Consider the following 27,529-nt stretch of genomic DNA (forward strand, 5'->3'; position numbering starts at 1 on the left):
GCCCTTCATCCCAAGAGAAGGCAGAACAAAGGAGTGAGCAAACACACGAAGCAATTTCAAGTTTTATTCTTTTTCTTTATACCCAATGCCTGACTTCCCTACAAAATTGCCTCTGTTAAGTGACCAGTGGATATTTAGTCACACGCTATTGCAAAGTAACAGTCTCTAGGAGGACGTTCACCTGCATGACCTAGGAAATGTGCCTGGTAGGACTGCAGTTGTTAATTAATAATACTGGCCAGACAGGACACTAAAGTGATCGGCATAAGAAGTTTTGGAAACACAATGTTTTATTAATTATCTGAATTAAAATGCTCCAGGTAAACCAAAAGATCTATAATTCATACGTGTAAACTGTTCTGATGAGCAATACAACCAATGCTAAGCCCCATACTGCTTGGGGAGTCAAAACTCCCAACAAAATAAACCGCCCTAAATTACTGAGTTTGACTAAAATCGAAAAGCCCAAAGAATTCTGCTCTATGTAACAGAAACTATTACTCAAAAAGGAAAACCAAAACAAAACCCCAAATCTTTATTAATCAGATGTAATTTGACATTTCAGTCAGCGTACAGTCGTATTTTATCCACTGAGAAACCAACTGGTTTCTCTAGCGGTACCTTTCTAAAACACATAAACCAACCCAAATAGAAGTTAGGCCTCTTCTACAATGTGTAATTTCTTCATTATGATGGAATGCAACAAAATATCTTGCCCTTGGGTTGCTCAGTTTCAGCCCAAACAAATGCAAATGGCTTGTCAGATGACAGCTGTTTGATAAGGCTCCTCTACAAGACCTGCATGCTTTACTTTTTTCCGTGAAACTCGGGATGAAAGGCAGAAGGCAGGAAGAGAATTAATGTAGCATACAGTCTAAAGGCAATGCTACAACCGTGATTAAGTAGAAAAGTTAAAAGGCACAGATTTTCCACAGCTTCGCTGCGTGCAACCCATCCGTGTAACAAGTTGACAGGCCTAGCGCGTCAGCTCCATCATCCCCTCCGACAGCTAAAACGCAGCACTGCATCCCTTTTCAGAGAAAATTTGCGTCTGCACCATGAAGCGTTGTACATTATTTCTTAGCACTGCAGGGGGCTCAAGTCCATATGGAACCTTCACAAATATTACCACAGATCAAACCGGCGGCATTGGGAGGCAGATTTGACATACCTATTTAAATGAACAGCAGGGGTCCTCGGGCAGCCTCGGGCTGCGGAGAAGCTCGGCGGAGAGCCAGCCCGGCTCCATTAGTCAGCAAAGACACACTCTACATTTATCATTCATTTCATTTCTGCCAGGGCAAGAAGCTCATTTGCCCAAGGTCAACAAAAAGCGAAAAGAAGGTTTTCTTTTTTTTTTTTTTCCCCAAGAAATAAATGTACCTGACAAGTGAGGATTTTGTCCTTTGGGTGTGTGGAGCACAAATAAACACCAGAGAGTTCTAAAAGTGCCGAGTGAATGTGTGCCTGGGATTCAGGCAACCTGAAAGCTGACTGAGGACGTGGGGGGGGGGGGGGGGGAAGCCTGCTGAATGTTTTTGCAGCTTTTAAAAATCATGTAATGAAGAAACAAAATCCGACATCGTGTTCTTAAAGGAAAATGGGGTCTGTTGTAAAAAACTGGGTATTAGCAATCTAGCCATTTTGTTCACAGTACCCGAGGGAACCCCCAAATTTGCACACTATCAAACACTTAGAGCTCTGAAACAAAATAAAAGCCGTTCCCAAGGACACTTGAACCCAGTTGCAAGTCAAAGTGTAATAAAACCATTTCTTAGGTCTTTCGGAGGCACAGATTCTAGACTCAAAAGGCTGCATTCGTTTCTGAAAAGCTAAAACTGTGTATGAGTAAACAAAAAGTACAGAGGACAATCTGACTCTCTCCATGGTAAATGCCTCACAGCCCATGACAGCAGCATATCCTCGCCCCTTTCCTGCTTCGTGCCTTACCTCCAATACACACACGTGCATTATTACTGAGTGGGGCATCTATCTCCTACAATGATCTCAATCTGTAAGTACCAGCATTTTAAGGCCAAACCATCCTGATATAAATTCTATGATGCTTATTTACCTTCAGGAAAATGAACAAATAAAGTCTTTTGACATACTGCCTTATCTCTAGAGGTCTTAGTTCCATTCAATATGAAACATACTAGGTGATCCTGAAGCTGAGCAAAATGTCTGGTACACTTAGCTTACAGTTCATATTATTAATCATCGATGTAATATACTTACATGCATTAATGAATAATACGCCTGTTTGCCAGTATAAAAGAGAAAATGAAATGGACGGCCATCTTCTCCCCATTGGATTGCTAATAAAAAGCCAGATGAAAACAAATAAAAATAAAAATGTATACAGAGACCAAATAGCTATACTTAACAGAAGTTAAAAGACATGTCTACAATTCTGATTAACTTTTAAAATGACAAAACAGCTTTAATATTTAGGTCAGCATGTTTAACATGTAAATATTTAGAATATTTAATATTCCATATCATTAACATAAAACAATGTTTATGCCTGATAAAATATTCCTATATATTTCATTATGAGAATTTCTAGAACCTGTTTTAAATAAACACATAAAACAGCAAAAATCATCTTGTTAGAACAAAGAAATTAGGTTTGGCTGTAAATATAACACGCTCTCATATTCTTAAAAAGGGAAACTGATAAGAGTTAATGTCGTTATACATTCAGAAAATTAGGAAAAGGCATAATATAACAAAGAAAAAAACTAAATGGATTTTTCCATGCCACATTGTTTGTTCCAACTCTGTGGTGACATACCTCAGAGAGTTTCAATGTCTAAAACAGAAGGGGCCCCCACAAGGTGTTATGTGTAATTCCTTTTGAAATACAGATGGTCATTCACATCTAATAAACACCAAATGAACAGGAATGGAGTCACTGTAGTAAATAAACCAAACCTGACTCCACATCCTTCGCCCTTATTTCTACCGAGTTGTTTCTGTTAACCATTTGTGGAAACTCCAATACATTAAAAGTACACTTCTCTGTCAATTACAGAAATTGAAAACTCTTTTCTCTCAATCTGTCATTTACTTTTTTTTTAAGAGACAGCATCTTTCTCCCTTTTTTTTTTTTTTAAAGGAACAAGGTACTTTATCTTTTGGACAGGTGGACAAACACCAAGAGCTTCAATGTGTTTAAATCCTGTGTCACCTTTTAATTTGGTTTACAGTGTCTTTCATAATCAAGAAGTTTAAAATATATGTGTACTGTAGAATCTGTCACTGTCCTCTTGGCTGATTTCTACTATCACCCCTACTAAGGAGCCTTGTTAGACATCTTTTCCCTAACTGCCTCCCTCCTCAAGAACTTTTAATATCACACATATACTGCGTATCTGTTGATGTACACAGTGGCCCTTTGAAGGTTCATAAACATTCTAACAGCTCAGACTTTTCTCACCTCCTATGGATTCATTTATGCCCTCTCCCGGACAACACCACTCCTATGGAGAGAGCATGTTTTAAGACTTTGGGCTTTCTAAAAACTATTTTTCTATATTTTCTTCTGGAATTTGAATTTTTTTCATGTTCAGAAATTTCACCTATCTGAAATCTATGTTCATCAGGCAGAAACCCAAGTTATCAATTACCTTGTCCAGCAAAGAGTCATTATCCCATTAGTTTTTTGATACTATACTCTTCCGTGGAGTAAATTTTTTTTAGGATTCATTAATTGGGGGGGGGGGAGCACATGCACAAGAGCAAGAATGAGCAGAGGGAAGGGCCAAGGGAGAAGAAAGTATCTCAAGCCGACTCCACATGGGGCTTGATCTCATGACCCAAGATCACGAACTGAACCAAAACCAAGAGTCAGACACTTAAGAGTGCACCACCCAGATGCTCCACTATGCTCTTCTGTTGAAATACCATCTGTACAGTGAGTAGGATATTTTTGTCTTCTGAGGATAACTGACATTACACATAGGCCACTTTAAGTGAATATATTTAAAACAAAGCCCAAAATTTCATAATAAACTACAAAGAAAAATCAATTTTGATAGGGATTTTTGCTTAAAAAAGGAAACCAGATTCTTATATGCCATTGGCTATGGATGAATTAAATACTTCAGGGGATCCCTGGGTAGCTCAGCGGTTTGGCACCTGCCTTTGGCCCAGGGCGCGATCCTGGGGTCCTGGAATCGAGTCCCGTGTTGGGCTCCCGGCATGGAGCGTGCTTCTCCCTCCTCCTGTGTCTCTGCCTCTCTCTCTCTCATGAATAAATAAATAAATCTTTTTTTAAAAAATAAATACTTTGCCAACATCGTTTTCATAGACTTCATGAAATCCTGTATATCTTCCAAATAACTTCACTATGTAATTCATTTTCATTGTATTGCTAAAGCAGTTAGACAAGTATCATGGTTGCAGGTAAGAGACTACCTTAAAACTTGGGAGGTGATGTTGAGCTGGGTCTCATTGCACGTATGAGTATGTGAGTATGTAGTGATGTATGAGTATGTATATACTTGATTTCATAATATTTCATTCAATCTAAAATGTTACAGATTTTAAGATGCCCCATCACGCATCTTATACAAAGGAAAAAATGCTGATCATTATAGTTTACATTAATTTTAAAATGAATCCAGTTGTCAAATGTTAAAACTGAAAAACTCAGAATTCACAAAATATGGCATAAACAAACATGCTGATGCTGAATACTCTAATCTGGCCCACTGGTCTGTCAGAATACTGCACCACTGCCATCATTTGATTAAAATACGCTTTTTGCTGCATTGTGATAGCTGGTAGGGTGTTTCCTACATTATTCTTATTTCTCTTTAAAAAATGTCTTGCGGGATCCCTGGGTGGCGCAGCGGTTTGGCGCTTGCCTTTGGCCCAGGGCGCGATCCTGGAGACCCGGGATTGAATCCCACATCAGGCTCCCGGTGCATGGAACCTGCTTCTCCCTCTGCCTATGTCTCTGCCTCTCTCTCTCACTGTGTGACTATTATAAATAAATAAAAAAAAATAAAAATTAAAAAATGTCTTGCTGCTTCTTGAACATTTACTCTCTCAAATAAAGTGCAGAAGTTTTTTCCAAAAGTCCTAGCGGGACTTTGATAAAAAATTTATTACAGTTATTAATAGTTTTTAAAGAAGCAACCTTGCAGTATCTTTCCTTACAGGAACATGAAATCTTTTCTCTAGCTATTAGAGTTTCACTTATGAGCTTTAAGTTTCATAATTTTCTACATAAAACTCTTGCATATTTTTATAGTTTTATCTGTATTTTAGTTTTTGTTTTTCTTGACACTGCCCTCATTTAATTATTTTCTATAAAATTAACTTTATTACAACTTTATTGTAATATATATTACAATATATATTGTAATATATACCCTTCTTTCACTACTTTTTCAACAGACTTTTTTAACAGTTCACAGCAGAGTTGAGAGTAAAGTAGAGATTTCCTATATACCATCTTTGCCCCCACATATGCATAGCCACCTCCCCTACCCTTGTGGTACTTTTGTTATAAGTGACGAAACTACTCTGGCACATCATTATCACTCTAAGTCCAGAGTTCACATTAGGGTTTACTTGTGCTGCATACTCGGTGGGTTTGGATCCACCACTATAATATCACAGAGTAGTTTCAGAGCCCTAAGAATCCTGTGTTCGGGGTGCCTGGGTGGCTCAGTGGTTGAGCATCTGCCTTCAGCTCAGGTTGGACACCAGGGAAGTACCACATCAGGCTCCTCACAGGGAGCTGCTTCTCCCTCTACCTGTGTCTCTGCCTCTGTGTCTCTCATGAATAAATAAAATCTTAAAAAAAAAAAAAAAGAATTCTCTGTGTTCTACCTACTCCTCTTCACCGCTGGCAACCACTAATGTTTCCACTGCTTCCATAGTTTAGCCTTTTCCAGAATGTCATATACTTAGAACCATACGGTAGGTAGCCATTGCAGACTGGCTTCTTTCACTTGGTCATTTGGATTTAAGTCTCTTCCCTGTCTTCTCATGGCTTGATAGCACCTTTCTTTCTAGTGCTAAAGAATATTCCACTGTCTATTGATACCACGGTTTAATTACCCATTCATATGCCGAAGGACACCTTGGTTACTTCCAAGTTTCGGCAATAATGAACGGAGCTGCTATAAACATCTGTCTGCAGGTTTCTGTGTGGATTTAAGAGTTCAATCCCTCTGGATAAATACCAAGGAACACAAATGCTAGATTGTATGGAAGAGTATGTTTACAAATCGCCAAACTATCTTTCCAAGTGTTTGTAGCATTTTTGCATTTCCATCAGTGATGAATGAGAACTCCTGTTGATCAACATCCTTGGACAATTTGGTGGTATCAGTGTTGTGGATTTTGGCCATTCTAATAGGTGTGTAGTGGTACCTCACTGTTGCTTTAATTGGTATTTCCCTGATGTGAAGCATCTTTTCATATGCTTGTTTGCCATGTATACACGTTCTGTGGTATCTATTAAGAACTTCAGCCAATTTTTAAATTGGTCACTGGTTTTCACACTGTTGAGTTTAAGAGTTCCTTGTGTATTTTGGATAACAGTCTTTTATCAGGTATGCCTTTTCCAAATATTTTCTACAACCTGTGGCTTGTCTTTTCATTCTCTTGACAGTTGTCTTTCTCACAGCAGAAAGTTTTAATTTTAATGAAATCCAGCTTCTCCTTTGGTGTTGTATATAAAAAGCCATGGCCAAACCCAAGGTCTTCTGGGTTATTAATAATTGATTCAATTTCTTTAATTGATATAGGCCTATTCAAATTGTCTATTTTTGCTGTAAGTTGTGGCAGATTGTATCTAATCTACAAGGAATTGGTCCACTTCACGTAGGTTATCAAATCTATAGGCACAGAGTTATTCACAGTATTCCTTGATTATCCTTTTAATGTCTCTGGGATCTGCAGCGGTATCCCCTCTTTCATTTCTGGTACTAGTAATCTGTGTCCTTGTTCCTTTCTTTCACTAGACACTAGGACACTAGAGGCTCATTGATTTTACTGATAAAATAACACTGACATATAAAATCTATTATCAAAGAACCAGCTTTTGTTGATTTTCTCCACTGCTTTCCTGTTTTTAACTTCACTGACTTTTGCTGTAATTTTTATCATTTCTTTCTTCTACTTCCTTTGGATTTAATTTGCTCTTCTTTGTCTAGTTTCCTAAGATGGAAGCTTAGATAAGTGATTTCAGATAGTCTTTTCTACTATACACATTCAATGCTATAAATTTCCCTCTGAACGCTTCTTTTGCTCACTCTTTTTATAAAGATTAAATATTAGAATTCACTTGCCAGAGACAAAGCTGAAGTTTATTGTTCTAAACTCTTTCAGTACATTTACCTATGTCTATTTACTGAAATACAGAGAACTGTCTGCATGTTTTTTAAAAACACAAATGGTATTAGGCTGTATTTACTTCCTATAGACTATTTGTTTTCCCCTCCCCCAAATTCATCTTGGAACCTAATCCCTGATGTGCTGGTATTTTGGTGTGGGGCCTTTGGGAGGTGATCAGGTCATAGGGGCAAAGCCCTCATAAACAGGATGAGTGACTTCACAGAAGGAACCATGTGAGGACATAGGGAAAGATAGTGGTCTATGAACCAGGAAGCAGGCTCTCACCTGGTGTCTTGATTTTGGACTTTCCAGCCTCTAGGACTAGGAGAAATAAATTTCTGGGGTTTATACACCACCCAGTGTATGGTAACTTGAATGGACTAAGACAACACTACACCATTTTCACTTCCTTTTCTCACCTAACAGTGTGTTTTATCTGTACTAATACAACTAGAACTACTTCTTTCTTTTTTTGGAGAGCAAGAGGTGAGAAAGACAGGGTGCACACGTGAGCAAGCATGAATGAGTCTGGACAGGGAGTAGGGGCAGAGGGAGAGGGAGAGAGGGAGAATCTTAAGTAGGCTCCAGTATCAGTGCAGAGCCCAACACAAGGCTGGATCTCAAAACTCTGAGATCATGACCTAAGCTGAAATTAAGAGTCAGACGCTTAACAAAGACTAAGCCACTCAGGCACCCCTGGAACTACCTCTCTTGATCATCAGTATACTACTCTATAGTAGGATTCTCTGATGGTTTAGTTAGCTACCCTAAATTTTTGGTGATATATAATATTTACAATTTTTAATCTGATAAGTGATAATGACCACCTGTCATTTTTATAGAACACTGTTTCTGGGATCCCTGGGTGGCGCAGCGGTTTGGCGCCTGCCTTTGGCCCAGGGCGTGATCCTGGAGACCCGGGATCGAATCCCACGTCGGGCTCCCCGTACATGGAGCCTGCTTCTCCCTCTGCCTATGTCTCTGCCCCTCTCTCTCTCTGTGTGACTATCATAAATAAATAAAAATTAAAAAAAAAAAGAACACTGTTTCTGATCTGATAATTTCCTATGTTTACTACTTGTATTTTCGTTTATGAATAACCTACTTTGTTGGATACTTAACTGACTGTGCCCCTGTTGCTTTTTAAATTTATGCTTTTTCCCAAAGAGAATTTGAATTTTAAAATAGATAATTTATTGATCTTTGTCCTCTGCATTTTTGTATGACTTAAGGGTATAACATTATCCATTATTTGATAGTTATATGTTTATCCTCCAACTAGCCATTTTATTAAATTCTATTTTAGAATGTAAATTTCTTAATTCCAAAATCATAATGAACTTTTAAGGAATGGTAGTGGTACCACCTGGGCTGCCCTATTCAAATTCTTAAGAGCCTTAGTTAACAGCTTTTCCTATGAACATCTCAATGTTAAATGCATGGTACAAAAAGGCTCATCATGGTCGTCAAATCCATTTAAAAGATATTAGATTCCATTAATATAAATTAACATTCTTGTCTCATCAAACCACTCTTCAACCTCCTTGAATTCTATTTCATCTAGTGTTAGGTGCTATTCCTTGTGTCTATCATCAATCTGGTATATATCTTTGTTTTCTTCTGATATTTTTATCACTTGTCTTAAACAATGGAGCAGGATTTTTATGTTAACTCAATCTGGAAGCCTCTATCTTTTAAGAAAGGAAGTAACAGCACTTTACAAGAATTATAAACTATTCAAATCTAAATTTCACTGATATTTCTTAACATGAAAATTAGTTTGTCACATGTTTACAAAGTACAAAATTGGTAGGTAGGTGGCAAAAAATATTTTGCTAATTCTAAAGGAATCCTGTCTAAATACAGTTAACTACAATGTAATAAAATCCTACGATACTAACATAGTTCCAAAAAACAGGAGCATTTTGCAGGGATGTCTAGGAGTTTCAGTTGTTACATTCCAGCTGATAGTAATAAACTTCTGAGAAGCTGGTATGATTTGAAAGAAATAGTTTCAGAGGGGCAGATGTACAATAGATGCAACCAGTAGAGATACACAAAAAGAAGAAGACATGTAAATGAGGAGCCTGTGAAGCTGAAAAATAGGGAAGCCACTAACAATAATTTTTTAAAAGTCAGTTATAACATTTACAGAAAAGCCACTAAACTTAAGTTTCTATGCCTTGTATATAGTTTTGTTTCAATAAGCCTGAGCTGCATCTTTAAAGTGACATACACTTGTAATACAGCCTTCATTTATTATCTCCCCAAGAGCTATCAACTGAAATGATATTATAGTTTATAATCAACTATGTCAAAGAATTCAGGAAAATATAAAACACAATACAATTATGAAAAGACCCTTAATTTTTATAACAAGATTCAAAATAAAAGTTATCATTTCAAAGAGTGAAATGGAGCAGCAGAATGAAAGCAGGCCTAGCTCTGGGGACACCTATGTGGCTCAGCCTGTTAAACATCTACCTTCGGCTCGGGTCATGGTCCAAGGGTCCTGAGATCGAGTCCCACATCAATCGCTCTACTCAGCGGGGTGTCTGCTTCTCCCTCTCCTTTTTGCCCCTCCTCATACTCTCTCTCAAATAAATAAATAAAATCTTAAAAAAAAAAAAAAAGAATGCCTAGCTCTGAACACAGACTTAGCAGAAATATCAATGTAAAAACAAATACATTTTTTATTGAAATACCTGCTCTCTAATCAATCTCTACCAAATCGGCTCTAAAAGATACTGAGTAATGCTGCCTGCACAATGAGTATCTGTGGCTACCATGATCTTCTCTAGGATATCCACACATTTTGCTGCTGAGTTACATGCTTACTAAGAGTCAGCTGTGTCAATTCTCAAACCTGTTTATTACAATAGTACTTATTTCTATAATTACATGAATTAAGTATTACATAAACAGATGAAGTAAGAGTGGAAACAGAAGAGAGTTTTTTTTTTTTCAGAAGAGAGTTTTTGCTTCTATAAAACTAGGTTAAATGCTTTTTAAAAACTGAAAGGCAAGTTACTTAAAAAAAAAAGGTTTATTTCACTTCAGTGTGGCTAGAGGAAAAATCTGTAGAAATATAGAAACATTCTGCATTCAGATCTCTTAGGAACTTTAAGTTCTTTGCTCCACTGTGAGGAAACCAAAACTAAAAAAACTGTGATGATTCATTCCTCAGTGACAGCAGGGGTATGCAAAATAAATAGGAAAAAACATGATACCTACTCAAAGAAAAAAAAAATCCTCTACAGTTGTAGCAAAAGATGAACATATATAAATTTATGCTGAATGTTTTTAAGAAGTAATTTCTAGCTTTAGTACTTTAAAAAAATTTTTTTTAGTACTAAAAAAAAAAAATTGTTTTTCAAAATAGGCTCAACACCCAGTGTGGGGCCCAATGAGTGGCTTGAACTCATGACCCAGAGATTAAGACCTGAACTGAGATCAAGAGTTGGATGCTTAACCCACTGAGTCACCCAGGCCACCTCCTAGCTTTAGTACTTTTTAAATTACCAGACAACTACCACCAGTCCATACTGGCTAACAGGTTTTTTTTTTTTTAATTTTTTTTTAATTTTTATTTATTTATGATAGTCACAGAGAGAGAGAGAGAGGCGCAGAGACATAGGCAGAGGGAGAAGCAGGCTCCATGCACTGGGAGCCCGATGTGGGATTCGATCCTGGATCTCCAGGATCACGCCCTGGGCCAAAGGCAGGCGCCAAACCGCTGCGCCACCCAGGGATCCCAATGGCTAACAGGTTTTTAATGTAAATTAGGAAAGAGTAAATATATTACTTCCTTGAAAGCTTAAAGCCTGCTGTATGTTTCTGTCAAAATTTAATTTTACACATTTAAGAGACAAAGAGAAAATTTTAAAAGAAGCAAGGAAAACAGAAGGCTATGCAAGAACAATGGCTACCTGCTCATTAGAAACAGTGTGAGGCAAAAGACAATGGAATTATATCAATAAAGGAAAGACCAAAAAAAGGGGGGGGGGAGGAACCTATATTCAGTGAAAATGCTTCCGAAATGAATAAAAATTTTAAATTTTCAAATAAAAAAAGGCAAATCAGTTTCCAGCAGATCTGTACCAAACTCAAAAAAGGCATGTTAGAATGCAAATAAATCAGTCTAATAGTACAGGCATAAACTCTAACCTGATCTAATTATGGTATTATTTAATTAAAAAGAAATAATTTGTAAATTCCAGTCATTTATTATTAGTTATAAAATATCACTGACTGACTTCACAACTGCCAAGATACAGGAATATGTCTCCACCTTTTGTGGGCAACTGCTAATATGTAATGTAACACTGTAACACTACAGTAAAGGAAGAACTGTTCATTCATTCTTGAGCAAACTCACCTCTTTGTTTTGGAAAAATCTGTTCAGGATGCTGTAAAATAAATTACAGTGCATTAGATAATTACTGTAAGATATTATAAAAGTCTAAGTGAAATTTTAAAAAATATTAATGAAGATAACTACCTTCATTATTGGCCTGGCTTGCTTCTCAAACAAACCACTTGGAAAAAGGTAAGCAATAGCTTTCTGAAAATATACACAAAGGTTAATTAACGACTGTTATAAACACAAGTTAATGTTATGACAGTTACTGAGTACTCAGTATCAAACTAAGGATATCAAACTAAGAATTTCATATACATTGTCTCATCCTATAATCCTTTAAATGGGTAATAAAATAACCACATATACATCCCCCCCAAAGAAAAATTATTTGGAACTCTTAAACTGGTTATTAACAATTTCCAAGTGTCCGTTTCAAACATGAATATGACACCACAAATCTCTCTTTTTTAAAAGCAAATGGAGGTGTTCCTATACAACCTCCACAGTAATGTGCTCAAGAGCACCCCTTCTAACTTCTCTTTGGCAGTGCAAATATCAAAGACCAAATACTGAGAAGAGCAGGCTCCAAGCCTCATCCACTGTGACAGCCCTAACGTTTTTAGATGCTCTTTGAACTCTTCCCTAGGAAGTTGTGAGAGGTTTTTAAACTACATTTTTCCAACCAAGTTCTCTTAATGTCTATTTCTCAATGGGGATGCTATGGGCATTTTGAGTGTGACAGCTCTGTTGCAGGCAGCCTTCCCCTTCTCCTATACTGCAGGGTGCTTAACACCCCTGGTCCTTCTCCACAATCAATGCCAGTAACATCCCTAGTGCCTGTGAAAAATCTCGCCCCCACACATTGCCTAAAGCCCCTCACCTCCTAGTACTGCCACCAACTTGAGGAGCCATGTGGTGGCTCTGTGTAAGCCATGACAGCGTCTTCTCCAACACGCTCCTCAAAATTAAAAGCAAACCATATGCATTTTCATTTCCCTTGCACGGTGTCAGATGAGACGTCTGTGGCCTTGGATCTTATCAGCACTACATCTGAACTCTGAAGGAACTGGTAGTTCATGTAAACACAGTGCTGCTCCTTTAGAGAGGCTGCTCTTTGGACAGGCCTTTCTGTCTTCCCACACAGTAAATGCGCTAGATCAGATTCTGCTGCTGAAAGTAGGGACCTACAACTTGGGGCTTATAAAATCAATTCTATTAGGGAGCCCATCTGTGTTTCTGGGTCAACCTCATTCTTCCATTCAGCCTTTGGGCAATAGAACGGACACTAAAGGAACCCTTAGATCAAACATCAGAGTGCTAATTTTGTGAACATTTTTAAAAAAACAGGGACTCCTCTGCCTTCCTTCTCTGAGGGAGAAAAGGTGGACTTTTTAAGAAGTGATGTTGAGACAACTCATTGCCACTTGGAAAAAGATAAAAGTGGATGCAAGCCCAACAACGTACAGGAGAATAACCTGCAGATGGGGCAGACAGCTAAATAGCAGAAATCAAATCAAACAAGAACTACAAGAAAACATAGCATATTCCTTTATATAACCTATATCCCCACAGGCAAAACCAACATCATTACAGGTTATTCACCGATTTATAACAAAATTTAGAACACCGCCCCCCTCCCCAACAAGACTGGTTGCATAAATGATGGCACATCCATCCCACTCTAGTCATTTTAAAAAAGACTGATAAAAGCAAGATGCAAAGGAAATGTACTTAGAGTGTGACCTTTGGTGTACAAAAAGGAAGAAAACACAAACAGGAATAGGGGAAAATATACACAGGTTTCTTTCCACAAGGGAAAGTACAGTACAAACTAATAAAAGTCATGCTTTATAAAGGAGTGTGTGGGGATCCCTGGGTGGCGCAGCGGTATGGCGCCTGCCTTTGGCCCAGGGCGCGATCCTGGAGACCCAGGATCGAATCCCACGTCGGGCTCCCGGTGCATGGAGCCTGCTTCTCCCTCTGCCTATGTCTCTGCCTCTCTCTCTCTCTCTCTCTGTGACTATCATAAATAAATAAAAATTTATAAAGGAGTGTGTGGCGGCAGGGTGAGGGACACAGAGATGAGTAAAGCTTCCCTGGGTTTGCCTTTAATTCAGCTTAACTTTGAAGCATGAATAGGTTGTACATATTAAAGACTAAAATTTTCAAAAGAAACTCTAAAATTTAATATAAACAAATAAACCTAATTTCTAATGACAAAAGAAAAACAGCAAAATCTTCAACTTTACTTGGAAGGTTTATGGCCAGTAACATTAATGTTAAAATTAATATTAAAATTCTGAAACATTTTGTGTATATTATACCATAAAGTAAATGAATGTATTAATTTCACGGTGACCAAAATGTTACTGTAGGAGAAGAGATACAAATATAAAAGAAGAAATGTAATGTTAAATTTGAATTGGACAAATCAATGCATACTTGTGATCTTTAAAAAATACTATTCCCTGGATTATTCCTACAAATTTAAATGATAATACTTTTTAGTTCTGTCGCCTGAAGGAGCATAGAAGCAATGAAACTCTAGGAGCAATGAGTGGCCCCTAGCATCCAAATCTTGGTTTCTAAATACAATTTCCTAGCATAAGGAACAGAGTATCTTAGAAAAAACGGTTATTGTAGGCCCAAGGCAGGGAAAGTACAAAATAAGTCTGAGACACCTTCCCATGCCAGAAAGCAAGAAAGTGTATGAAAGGACAGAGAAGCCAGCTTCAAGGAGCTCCCACTGGCCACACTTGGGACAATGTGAACATCAAAAAGAAAACGGCAATGCCTTAGAATGCACTCAATATGTACATGTTTAAGAATGTGCCTCTACAGACACACACACACTCTCTCTCACTCTCCAGGGTTCTGAGGTAGGAGGCAAAGAAAAAAGGAAAGCCTCTTTATGAAACAATACCTCTTTATGAAACAATACCCGTTAATAAAATTAGGAGGAATGGCAGAAGGAGAAAAATCACTGTTTTATAACTTCCAAAGCAAACAACAATTTCAGGAAAGCATCACTAGTGGATGCCAAAGTCATCTTCTTAGCTACAAGAGGAAAAAGTTCCCTTTACAATGAAGAGGTCTACTGGTCACCACATTAAATAAGGGATCAGACATACAATCAATAGTGGGACAAACTCATTATGTACCTCCTGGTATGAAGGAATAAGAAGTATATAGAATCATGTAAGTATTACCCTTTATACATTCTAGATCTAATCACAAGGAAGCAAGTAGAAAGCCAGAATGTGGACAACTGTAGAAGCCAGACAAGTGGTCTGGATTCTACAAAACAACTAGCCAGCTATAAAGACATCTTGGGGAAAACTGAGGAAATTTAAGTATAGACTATGTAATACATGGCATTATAGAATTATTATAATTGTATTAAATATAATAGTGGTATCGTGGAAAAATGATATAAAGGATGTACGTATTTAGGGGTACATGCTGATATGTTTATTTAGGGGTTAGGTGTTATGCTATGTGCATTTTCAATGGCTCACTCAAACTTTTATATATACAGAGACAAGGGAAATGTGGCAAAATGCTAAAAACTGGCAAATCTACAAGGAAGATGTATATATGTGTGTGTGTTTGTATTCACTAAATATTCAAGTCTTCTGGAAATTTGAAAAATATTCAAGTCTTCTGGAAATTTGAAAAATAAAAAGCTGAGGAAAATGTTAAAAATTAAAAAGTAAGTCATTTAAATCTTTCCAAACCTAACCTGTCTCAGCAGGGCCACCATGAGCCTACAGCACCTGTGGACCAGATGGACATCAGGCCTGGTTCCCACAGTCAGACACGGTAGCCCCAAGGTTGGTCAGACATCGTAGCCAAGAGGCTACTGACCCAGGGCTTGCATAAGACTATTAGCGTGAACACTGAAGTACAACCTGCAGCCTGAGGTGAGCATGCCAGAGTTATGGGGGATAGGGGACAGAGCTGCAACCAACTTACAAGTCACATTCAAGCTGTCACTGGCATTCATCTTCAAATATAAAAATTATTAGTAACCTAGGTGAGAGTCCATGAGGGTAGTGAAAATGTAAAGGATTCTGGCCTGCAGCTAGATTTCTCATGAAAACTAAGATGCAGACAAGTCACCAGGAAGTTAACTGGTAGAACGTGAAAATAAAGCCTCAACTGCAAAGACTGTCTAGGTCTTACAAATAAAAAACAAGTTAATAAAGAATTTGCTGGAAATTTCCTGATTTCCTAAAGGAATCCGGAAAAGTAGCACTGCCTCAAAACAAAAACAAAACTCTTCAGCTAAGAATAAATTAACAGATATTTACTAATTCAGAATTCCTCACTATATTAAGTGATTATATTTTATTTATTTATTTTAGAGAGAGCATGCAATTGGGGCGGGGGGCGGGCAGAAGGAGAGGGACAAGCTGACTTGGCACTGAGCATGACACAGAACTCAATATGATGACCCTGAGATCAAAATCTGAGCCAGACACAAGACAGATACTTAACCAACTGAGCCACTCAGGCGCTCCTAAGTGAGAATAATAACACAACCAACTATACTGTATTGTACTATTTTATACTATAGTACACAGGGATCCCTGGGTGGCGCAGCGGTTTGGCGCCTGCCTTTGGCCCAGGGCACGATCCTGGAGACCCGGGATCGAATCCCACGTCGGGCTCCTGGTGCATGGAGCCTGCTTCTCCCTCTGCCTATGTCTCTGCCTCTCTCTCTCTCTGTGTGACTATCATAAATAAATAAATAAATAAAATTAAAAAAAAAGAAATGTCTATACTATACTACACACTATATACTCTATTACTGATTATTGATATGGCATATACAATGTACTACGCTTATATATTGTATCAAGTATTATTACATTTGTACCAAACTACATTAGTTTTGTACTAAGTACTATGGAAAAGGACCACAGAGCAAGATACCATGGTAGAGAAACAACCAAATCACAAATTCAGTAAAAACAATGAAAAACCAAGGATGGCAGAAAAAGGAACAAAGGAAGAAACAGCACATAAGGTAAACTTTTTTTTTTTCAAAATCTGTATTATATCTTTTCTACCAGGTTATGAGGAATATGCTTCCTAATTCCAGTGTTCTATCAGTCATACACTGGTTACTGTTTTCAACCAAACAGAAGATACAAAACAGGAAAGTCACACTCCTGAGTGGTCTGTCATCTGTTCAGCAGACCTAACCTATTACTTCCATTTATCTCCTATGGGCACTCTAAATAGATTTCTTACAAGTTCTGAGGCAAACAGACCTGGATTTTATGAAAAAATAATTTTGTTGGCTTTCTGGGTCTGTATAACTTGTTTTAATAGTTGTTAAAACTCAAGTCAGTGAAGATCGTTTGGAAAAAATAGTACTCATAGGAAAAGAATTTTGAGTGTTAGGATGAAGGTGAGTAGCCCACTGATGTGTTCTGGGCATAGCATCATGTGCTGTACCACAGTAAAACCTTTACTTTCACTGCACTTCAGAATTCAGAACAGAGGGAGTGGTGAATGTGTAAATAACCTAAGACCCTTACTATGTCCTATAACCATAGAAATATCCTCTGGTAACACCATTCCCAGTGATTCTAACTTGTAAGGACATCAGCTTTATCTAGTTGTTGTGGGGATTAAATAAGGTACTGGCAAAAGTACAGCACCCAGTAGGCACTAGATAAATGTTAGCTATACAAAAATGTTCTATGTGAAATACTTCCTCACAATATTTTAAGACTTAAAGTGGCAAAGCTAGAACTTGAACCTTCTGATATTTAATTTCTGAATGTGCTCTTCCCTGCTGAGGTTAGGGAACCAACCTAGGTCTCTCAGAAAACAGATTTACTTCTCCACTGGTATCAGGGACATTCAGCTATTTAGCAATAAAATTAGGAGAAAGCCCAACTGTGCTCAAAGGAAAAAACAGTGACCATTCACCGTGAATCAATTTTACTCAACAAATACTCATCACACCGAAGTTCTAGGTACTCTGCTAGTTTAGGAAGATATAGTTCCTGATCGCATTCTAGCAGTGGAGACAGAGTCACACATAATCTCAAATACGGGGGTGACTGTCACAGTGTATATTGCTTAGTATATACCCAGGACCTGTGCTGGGAACTATTTCTAGGTTACACGGCAGGAACTAAGGGAAGTGGTCACTTACTTTTCTCAACAATATTTTTCATCTGGCTCTTCTTAGCAGTCACTTGTTCTTGCCAAGTAAGGTTACCTTTACATTGTTTTCTTTGCCTGGAATACCATTGTTCCATTTCTCCATTAAACATATTCTTGTCTTCTGAGACCTAGATCAAATACCAGCCCTCCTGAGGGATCTCTCCTAACTTCCTGGGGGCTCTGTGATTTCCCCTCTTTGTCTATACCTACTGGGGCAATCTCCAGACTTGCCTGCGCCCTACCACCTCTAACAAACTGGAGAGACAGAGGTCTTAGGTGTCTCCAGACCCACACCATTTGGTCAGTCTATTCTCTACCCCGTCCTTCCTGGCTTGAATTTCCATACTTCTTGCAGCAACCACAAAGGCTGATGCTCACCTTTCCTTTACATACCAATTCCTGCCCTATTTGTGAGCCACCTACACAAGACTCCTCATGTCATCCAGGCCAATAAGCCACCCTTAATTTCCATTATTTCCGTTCTTAGAAGGACACACTCACTTCCTCAACTACCTCAATTCTTTCACCCACAGATTTCAATCTGGCCTCATAAGAATTCTGATCCTGCAATTGCTTTGGCTCACCAAGACTTCCTTCCGAATCTCATGACCTACAGCCAGGTCTCTTCCATAAGAGGCTTCAGTCTTTGCCTCACTTCCAGCCATGTTCCCCTCTTACCTCTCTCCAAGTTCTTCCCTGGTCTCATTTTTTTTTTTTTAAGAGATAGTATTTTTTTTTTAAGATTTTACTTATTTATTCATGAGACACACACACACACACAGACAGAGAGAGAGAAAGAGAGAGAGAGAGGCAGAGACACAGGCAGAGGGAGAAGCAGGCTCCATGCAAGGAGCCCGACGTGGGACTTGATCCCGGGTCTTCAGGATCACACTCTGGGCTGCAGACGGCGCTAAACCGCTGTGCCACCAGGGCTGCCCTTCCCTGGTCTCTTGTAAACACATCTCTGCTCCTCCCTGAAATGCTAGTTCCCTCTGATTCTCTCGAGTGAACTGAGATAGGCTAAATCTATTTCTGTAGTTTCCAAACCATTCCCAACTGTCAACTGTCTTAGGGCTGTTCCACTGAAGTATCTTTTTTTTTCTTAAACAGAATTCTTTTTTATTTATTTTTATTTTTTTATTTATGATGGTCACACACACAGAGAGAGAGAGAGGCAGAGACATAGGCAGAGGGAGAAGCAGGCTCCATGCACCGGGAGCCCGATGTGGGATTCGATCCCGGGTCTCCAGGATCGCGCCCTGGGCCAAAGGCAGGCGCTAAACTGCTGCGCCACCCAGGGATCCCCCACTGAAGTATCCTAATAGCACATTCAAAACTGCTCCTCAGATAACTTGCTTTTGCCTTCTCACTGTTCTTCCTCCCAGGCCGGTTACCAAGTTTTTGGATCTTAGCTTGGTCACATGCAGAGGGTGCTCTGGAAGGCAGAGGGCCTTGGTTTCTTAGTCACCGTTTTCCTACCCTAGATGGAGAATATTGGCAGGTACCACAGTCTGCCTCATTCATAGGAGATACATTCCAAGACCCTCAGCAGCCTAAAGCTGCAAACAGTACTGACCCCTATATATGTACTACACTTTTTCCTATACACACATGCCTATGATAAAGTCTAATTTATAAATTAGATACAGTAGATTAACAATAAAACAATTAAAAAACAATTTTTAAAATTAAAAAAACAAAACAATTAAAAATAAAATATACTGTAATAAAATTTATGCAAATGTGGTCTCTCAAAATACCTGATCAAAATACTGTACTCATATCTTGTGACAGTATGAGATGATAAAATGCCTACGTGATAAGATAATGTGAGGTGAATGATGTAGGCACTGTGACATAATGTTAGACTCCTACTGACCTTCTGATATGTCAGAAGGGGGGTCATCTGCTTCTGGACAGATAACTGAAACCACAGGTTGCAGAGGAATACAGTACTCAAAGGATAAATGGAGAAGGAAATTGACAGCCGAGTCTTTGAGTGACTCAACTAGAAAATACAACACTTTATAAATAATTGGCAAAATTTAAATACTGATCAATACCCTGCTATAGACTATATTCAAATTAATTTTGTTAAATGTGATAATGGTATTGTGGTTATATGGGAAATATTCTGATTTTTTTGGAAATATATACTCAAGTATAAAGGGATAAAGTGTCATAACATTTGTAACTGATTTTATTTTTTAAAGATTTATTTATTTGACGGGGGGGGGGAGAGAGAGAGAGAGAGAGCGAGCATGCGCACACGCACACACAAGCAGGGGGAGCAGCAGAAGGAGAGGGAGAAGCAGGCTCGACACTGAGCAGGGAACCGGACATGGGGCTCCATCCCAGGACTCTGGGATCATGACCTGACTGAAGTCAGACTTTAAAAGAAAATAGTTCAGAGGTGCCTGGGTGGCTCAGTCAGTTAGGCTCAGGTCATGATCTCCAGGTCCTGGGATCAAGCCCAGGTCAGGCTTCCTGCTCAGCAGGGAGTCTACTTCTCCCTCTCCCTTCCCCATCCCACTCGTGCTCTCTCTCACGCTCTTTCTCAAATAAATAAGTACATAAAAACCCTTAAAAAAAAAAAAAGAAAGAATATAGTTCAGCTATAAAATACACAAGGGAAGCAAATATAGCAAAATGCTATTTAAACTAGGTGATGGTCATAGGGTATACATTATCTAATTATTTCTCCTTTTCTGTATGACCGAAATTTTCACAAGAAATAGTATACAAACTAAGGTTTACTGCTATTGCTATTAGCCTAGAATATTTTCACTTTTTCAATTCTGGTTCCTACCCCCATGTAATATACATACATAAATACGTATATGTATGTGTGTGTACACACACTCACACACATATTTATACATACACACAAGTCATGAATCTTTTGCTCTTCTATAATTGAATAACCAAACAACTGAACAACTTGTTTTAGTTAAACCTGTTGTTTCACTCAGATAAAAGCAACTGTTTTCTACCTTCTAAATTTCTATTTATTCCTACAGTGTATTTCTGAACTGTTTTCAAAGCCCAATTCTTCAGGGATTTTGAATTGTTTCAATGAAAGCAACATAAAAATGAAATTGCAAAATGATATTACTTATACTTCTAAAGTGTTCTCTTTCTTTCAAATAACACAAGGCAGACTAAAAATTCTTACTTGGGAGGAAATGACAGAGCAATCCTCTCTGGTCAACACAGTCCAAAAGCACTTTCTCTGATGATGGAAATATTCTATAATCTCTGCTGGCTGGTATGACAGCCTGTAGTCCATGCGGTTATTGTGTACTTCACATGTGGCTAGTGTGACTGAAGAACTAAACTTTAATGTTAATTAATATTAACTAACTTTAAACAACCACACATTAGGTAGTGGCAACCACACAGCTTTAGATGATTTTAACCAAAGCCTTCACGCAGTATGGACAGCACTGCACTGACATTACTATTGTGTACCTCAGCATGGTTTTCAAACCCCATTAAACTGTTACAGAGTTATAAAGTCTATAATTTAATTTTACTGGTCTAACTTAACAAATACCCACGTTCACAAGAGAGTATTAACTACCAAATAGTCTTTGAATAGAAGATCTCTATGATGAATTTGGTAATGACAGCCATTCTTCATATTCTCTTCTGTGAGGTGAAAGCATTTTAATACTCAGATCTGTGATTTGATTCCTTGGGGATTTTTTTTTTTTTAAAGATTTTATTTATTATGAGAAAAACAAAGAGAGAGAGAGAGAGACGGAGACAGAGACACAGACAGAGGGAGAAGCAGGCTCCATGCAGGGAGCCTGATATGGGACTCGATCCCAGGTCTCCAGGATCAGGCCCTGTGCCAAAGGGGGCGCTAAACCCCTGAGCCACCCAAGCTGCCCTCCTTGGGTATTTGAATGGGGAACTTAGTATCATGGAAACCATGTGGAAAGTCGAATTTCCTGACATGTCACCATTGAGGCTGTCTGCTACTAACCTGAATGACTTTGACTTACTGTATCTAGGCAAGAGCACTTGGATTTTATACTTCTTTTCAGCCTAGATTTCAATGCTGGGGCAGAAGGTAGAAACATTTATAAGACTCCAGATACCTCATTAGTCTCCTTGTAATGTCTATTAATTCAGGAGAGCTCCCACTGTCCTCCCCACTGCCTCCACCCTCTGTTGTTCCTTTTCCACAGTTAATCTTAACTTGCTACTGGAAAGGAAAAGATATAAATATCAAGTTGTGACCAATACTGAAAACTCCTGGTTTTGCACCTCTTTCTTCCTAGAACAAAGGAAAAGGAAGAAAAACCCAATCAAACATAATGACAAAAATGAAAAGCATCCACCTCTTTCTTGCAGCCTCGGAACGCCTACCTGAAGCAACATGGTTATCCTCCAGAGCCCAGGAGGACACAGCGGTATCTGCAATGTACTCTCTAGGGAACACTCCACCCAGACTCTGCAAGCAAGGCTTTCAGTCCAGGTCCACAGTAATGTCCCTACCACCATCTTATAGGCAGGAATGGTGAGGGGAAGAAAGCATGTATCACCTTCCTCTCTAAAGCCTGCTGGTAATGACAAAGCTCCTGGACATTCTGCACGTTTGCAAAATATGAGAACATGTGTACTGCAGTCTGCTGTTCCGGCACCAATCTCATCAGCATGGTCTCCCTGAAGTCACTGCCATTCTGTTACTAGAAGCCCTGCCTCTATGAGGGCACTGGATCCACCAGAGAATCCAACAGCTTTCCTGCTTCTTGCCTCACACTTCTTACGCTGCAAGCACTTATGATAAGATTTCACCTTCTCTGGCCAGGATCATTTGGTTGTAAACCAAATGAGAAACAAAGGCAAAGAAAGTGTTGAAAAACTTCAGCTGTTTTTCAGCAGTTTTCCTGATGTTATTCAGAAATACCTGTATTGGCATGCAGAATTTAAATATTGTAAGGGAAAATTAAGTCAATCAGAAAACCAGTGGAAGAAGGTGGTGAGGGAAATACTGGACTTTCTGCTAATGTTAACCTACCTGTAATGTTCTAGGATTCCCTGGTGCATGTGGCACTGACTAGGTACTAGAGAAGATGTACCAGCAGGACATGACCTAGGTCTTAAATTAGAGGACACTTGGCATTTCACATGTGAATTGTAGTTTGGCCAACTTGGGCCACATTTATCAACCACAAGAGAATTAACTGAAATTTCCTAATTTTTTTTTTAAGATTTTATTTATTTATTCATGAGAGACAGATAGAGGCACAGACATAGGCAGAGGGAGAAGCAAGCTCCCTGCAAGGAGCCTGATTCGGGACTCAATTCCAGGACCCTGGGATCACGACCTGAGCCAAAGGCAGATGCTCAACCACTGAGCCACCCAAGTGCCCCCTTAATTTTCTGGAATAAGCACTTTTTCACTTCTAAACAATCTACATAAAACAGTTATATAAACTGAGAGACACCCAATTCTTCTACAAAGACGCGTGGGTGGCTCAGGATGTGATCCTGGAGTCCTGGGATCAAGTCCCACACTGGACTCCCTGCATGGAGCCTGCTTCTCTTTCTGCCTATGTCTCTGCCTCTCTCTCTGTCTCTCATGAATAAATAAATAAAATCTTAAAAAACAGAACACAAAAATATATGCATTTGACCCGTGAAGAACAAAGGTCTGAACTTCCACAGGTCCATGTAGGCGATGATTTTTGTTTTTGATAAACAGAGTATTGCTGTAAATGTATTTTCCTTATGAGTTTCTTAATATCATTTTTCTCTCACTTGCTTTATTGTAATCATATGATATATAATACAATCACATACGAAATATGTTAATCAACTATTTATGTTACTAGTAAGGTATTCAAACAACAGTAGGCTATTAGTAAGTAGTTAAGTTTTGGGGGAGTCAAAAGGCATATGTGGATTTTTTATTCTACAGGAGGGCAGCATCCCTAACTCCTGTGTTGTACAAGGGCCAAGTGTATATCAGTTGGGACTCAATTCTTCAAGAAGCTTGAAAAAAATATTACTAGCCTAATATTGTTATTTGTTTTAGGCTAGCATTTGTGTTTCAAGAAAACCCTTTCCCAATCCAGGAGCCAGATTCTGGATTTAGCCTGTAGTTCACACTGGTATATAAACATCACCAATATCCATGAACACACAACAAATCATTGCCTTACTCTGATTTTGAGGCTGTTGATGACTTAATCTTTCAGTGTTATGTTCCCTCAGAAAAAGCTCTGAGCCATGGGTATAGGGAGGGGGAAAAAAAGCACTTTCCTATAATAAATTCTAGCTTAACAGTTCTTATAATGAAGTTCTGGAATTTGTATGGAATTCAACTTGGCAAAGTTCTTAGTGTTTTAAACTTATGTTACATTTGAAAAAATAGCTTCAAGTTAGGGACAAACAGGGCTAGGTAGAGAGAGACAGGTAGGGGGCCACGGAATCAGGCTCACAAAAAACCCCAAAAATGCTGAGGTATAAGGAAACCAGAGATAAGGAAACAAGCCAGACTACCCTGCCCTAGGTGTGAGCAGGGAAGGTAAGATGTCTTTTTATGACAGTCACCTGTGACCAACAAAGAATAACCAGATCCCAAAGTAGTAAGCCATTAAAGATGTTATCACTAGTCCCTACTCAACGGTGGTATCAAGAGATAATATTAAAAGGATTTAGGTTCCCTGGTTAGCTTTCAATAAAAGACCAACCCTACAAGCCCCCAGTGGTAACCCTGTGAGGATTATCAGTTGGGACTCAATTTTTCAAGAAGCTTGAAAACAATATTACTAGCCTAATATTGTTATTTGTTTTAGGCTAGCATTTGTTTCAAGAGAACCCTTTTCCTATCCAGGAACCAGATTCTGGATGTAACCCGTAGTTCATACTGGTATGTAAACATCACCAATATCCATGAACATACACCTGAAAGAGATAACAAATCATTGCCTTACTCTGATTTTGAGGCAATCAGAAAATCTCATTCACTTCTGAGAGCTTGCTCTGTATCTTTGCTTAATAAATTTCTAAAGCTTTACTAACTCTTCTTTGCGAGATTCATTCTTTGACTCTGTGAGACAAGAACCAAGCTCTTCCACATCAGTTTCATATATGAAGTAGGTTCAATGGTTGGTTGTCACAGTAACAAAAAAATAAAACACAAAAACCATGCTTCTTTTGGAAACAAAAAAGTGGAGTATACATTTAATGGCAAGTATAGAAACCTTTAAAAATGTATTGGACCGTAGCCCTATTTACCTGAATCAAAAAGAAGTGCTGACAAAAATAAAGAATGTAAATTTTTAAAAAGTTAACCTTTTGGGGGGTTGATTTTTTTAAATCACGGAGTAAGGCAATTCCCCTTTGTAAATATGTTTCTTACATTTTTAGATGTTTAAAATGCTGGGAGTACTGGTAATTCAAGGGTTCCCTAAAATGAAGGCAAAGTATTTAACTACCTTCTTAGGCTTAAATCAAAGTATAAAAGGATTGCACGCTCAACCCAGGAGGAGCACTGGGTCAGGAATGCAATCTCTATTAATTAGGTATCCCAGCTGGGCAGTGGGTTTGCAGCTGTTAACTTGATCAATGACTTACCTAAATGTCATCTCTACTGATTCGCTTATAAATTACCAGCAAGTGAGACTAATGTACAGGTGCTAATTTATTTAAACTGTTCTCTACAGCTCTACATAGCTTTACAAACTGCATCTGGCACCTAATGTTAGCTGTCAGTTGTACTTAGACATGCCTGTCCTAACGACTCTGTTCATTAGAAGTGAGCACAAATTAGGAAATATTGTGAAAAATGATACATCAAATGGAATGGGCACAGCAAATCAATTAGAGAAACTTCATACAGCATATTCACACTGAGGAGAATAAAACATTCTGGTTTCAGAATGAGGTCTATAATACCAATTAAAAAGTAATTGGTAGACTTCAGCAGTGTTATATATCAATTTGCTGGCTTTTTTCCTGAATTTCTATAGTAATGTAGAACTTAACTTTTAATTCCCAAGTAAAGACATTAGTAAATGCAAGTGCAATTTTGTGTCCATAATATCTGATATAACTGAGATGTCTCCAACTTAACATTGATAACTGATACCACTTTATTCAAAAAGGAAAATGCAAAGAGCAGTGGTCCTCAACTTTTTTTGTGTGCAGACAGCCTGATTTTGAAATTACTGTAACTCAGTATCTGCTCCAGCATAACAATGTGTTAGTGTCACGGACCAGGCTTTCCCTTTGGGTCACTGAGGGCAAATGCTGCAGCCTCGGCTTCCATCACACGTCCTGAGGCTCATTTCTTTACAGTCTCCATACACAGAGAATCTTCCCTTGGCCAAACTGTAACTGCTTTAAGCTGAATTACAGAACCCACTCAACTCAGTGTTCAATCTGACAGTTCAATCCTCTTCATACTAACTATACAGTGAAAGCCAAAAATATTTCTTAGGTGCTGATCAACATTTGGCAGTAACCTGTGAAAGGCTTGAGGAATGGGAGTTGAGAACCACAGCACTAAGATATATTTTCAAAACATTTAACATGCTTATAAGTACTTGCAGCAAGTCACCATATATGCTACTACTATGAAAGGGGACCCATTTTTTTCCTCCTGTCAGATCTACGATCACCTGTCACTGATAGGTGATCAGTGGCATCATAGTGGTTTAGTCAGGAGGTGCAATGGGTGGTTTCTTTTTAAAAGAACTTAAAATACTAGGCAAAAATTAAACTATCTCGATGTGGAGAAAACCCGTATATGCCAATAACTCATTTCTTTCCAGTTAATTTCTTATTTTACAAACCAAAAATAATTTTTTCATATAAATGCAATACCAAGATTGAGCATTAACTATAGCAAAGTAATTTTGCAAAAACAATTCTGGCAGATATACGATGATGTAGCTTTAATAATAAACTTCTAAATCATGGAACTTTAAGTAAATATTAAAAACTACAAGTAGAATTATCTTTATTCATAAAATTTTATCTGTCATATCCTTTCTATTTAACTAATTCACATTTGTACTCTTAAAAGTCTTTATAACTCAGGGACACCTGAGTGGCTCAGTGGTTAAAGCATCTGCCTTTGTTTGGCTCAGGGCATGATCCCGGGGTCCTGGGATGAAGTCCCCCATCGGGCTCCCTGCATGGAGCCTGCTTCTCCCACTGCCTCTGTCTCTGCCTCTCTATCTCTCTGTGTCTCTCATGAATAAATAAATAAAATCTTAAAAAAGTCTTTATAACTCAAAGAAACAGTACCATGTAATATTAGCTAGGTATAATTTTCACATGTTCTGTATGTTGTACTCAGTAAGGCCAGGGACTAGATTTCTATTCAAGTTCAGCCTTCTAGAATAAAGTTCTAAACCCAGAAATCCCCAAAAGATGCCTATGAAGAGCTGAAATAGGTGGCATAAATTCACTATTTTACTTAGAAGGAAGGGCACACAGGTTCTCACACCAAGTCCAAGTTTTAATTCACAAGCCTAACAAGTTTAGTTATGCCAGAAGGCTGGAGGGTGAGAGTGGCCAGAGGCGGGTACGCGCACACACAGACGTCCTGACAGGAAAGGAGATGGCAGGGATCAGTACTAAGGCATGGCCAGGCCA

General features: G+C 38.5%; 1 protein-coding gene across 1 annotated transcript in view; it reads right to left on the reverse strand.

The window, feature by feature from the left end:
• The window catches only part of MRPS9 (mitochondrial ribosomal protein S9), a 63,247-nt gene that overhangs the window by 17,561 nt on the left and 18,157 nt on the right, over window positions 1–27,529 (reverse strand). The window contains exons 3-5 of the mRNA XM_055328959.1: window positions 11,861–11,923; window positions 11,738–11,768; window positions 2,239–2,318 (exon numbers count right to left, since the gene is read on the reverse strand). Of these exons, the coding sequence (XP_055184934.1) occupies window positions 2,239–2,318; window positions 11,738–11,768; window positions 11,861–11,923 (174 nt within the window). The remainder of the gene's footprint in view (window positions 1–2,238; window positions 2,319–11,737; window positions 11,769–11,860; window positions 11,924–27,529) is intronic.

Source organism: Nyctereutes procyonoides, unplaced genomic scaffold, assembly GCF_905146905.1.
Source record: "Nyctereutes procyonoides isolate TBG_1078 unplaced genomic scaffold, NYPRO_anot_genome, whole genome shotgun sequence".
NCBI lineage: Eukaryota > Metazoa > Chordata > Mammalia > Carnivora > Canidae > Nyctereutes > Nyctereutes procyonoides.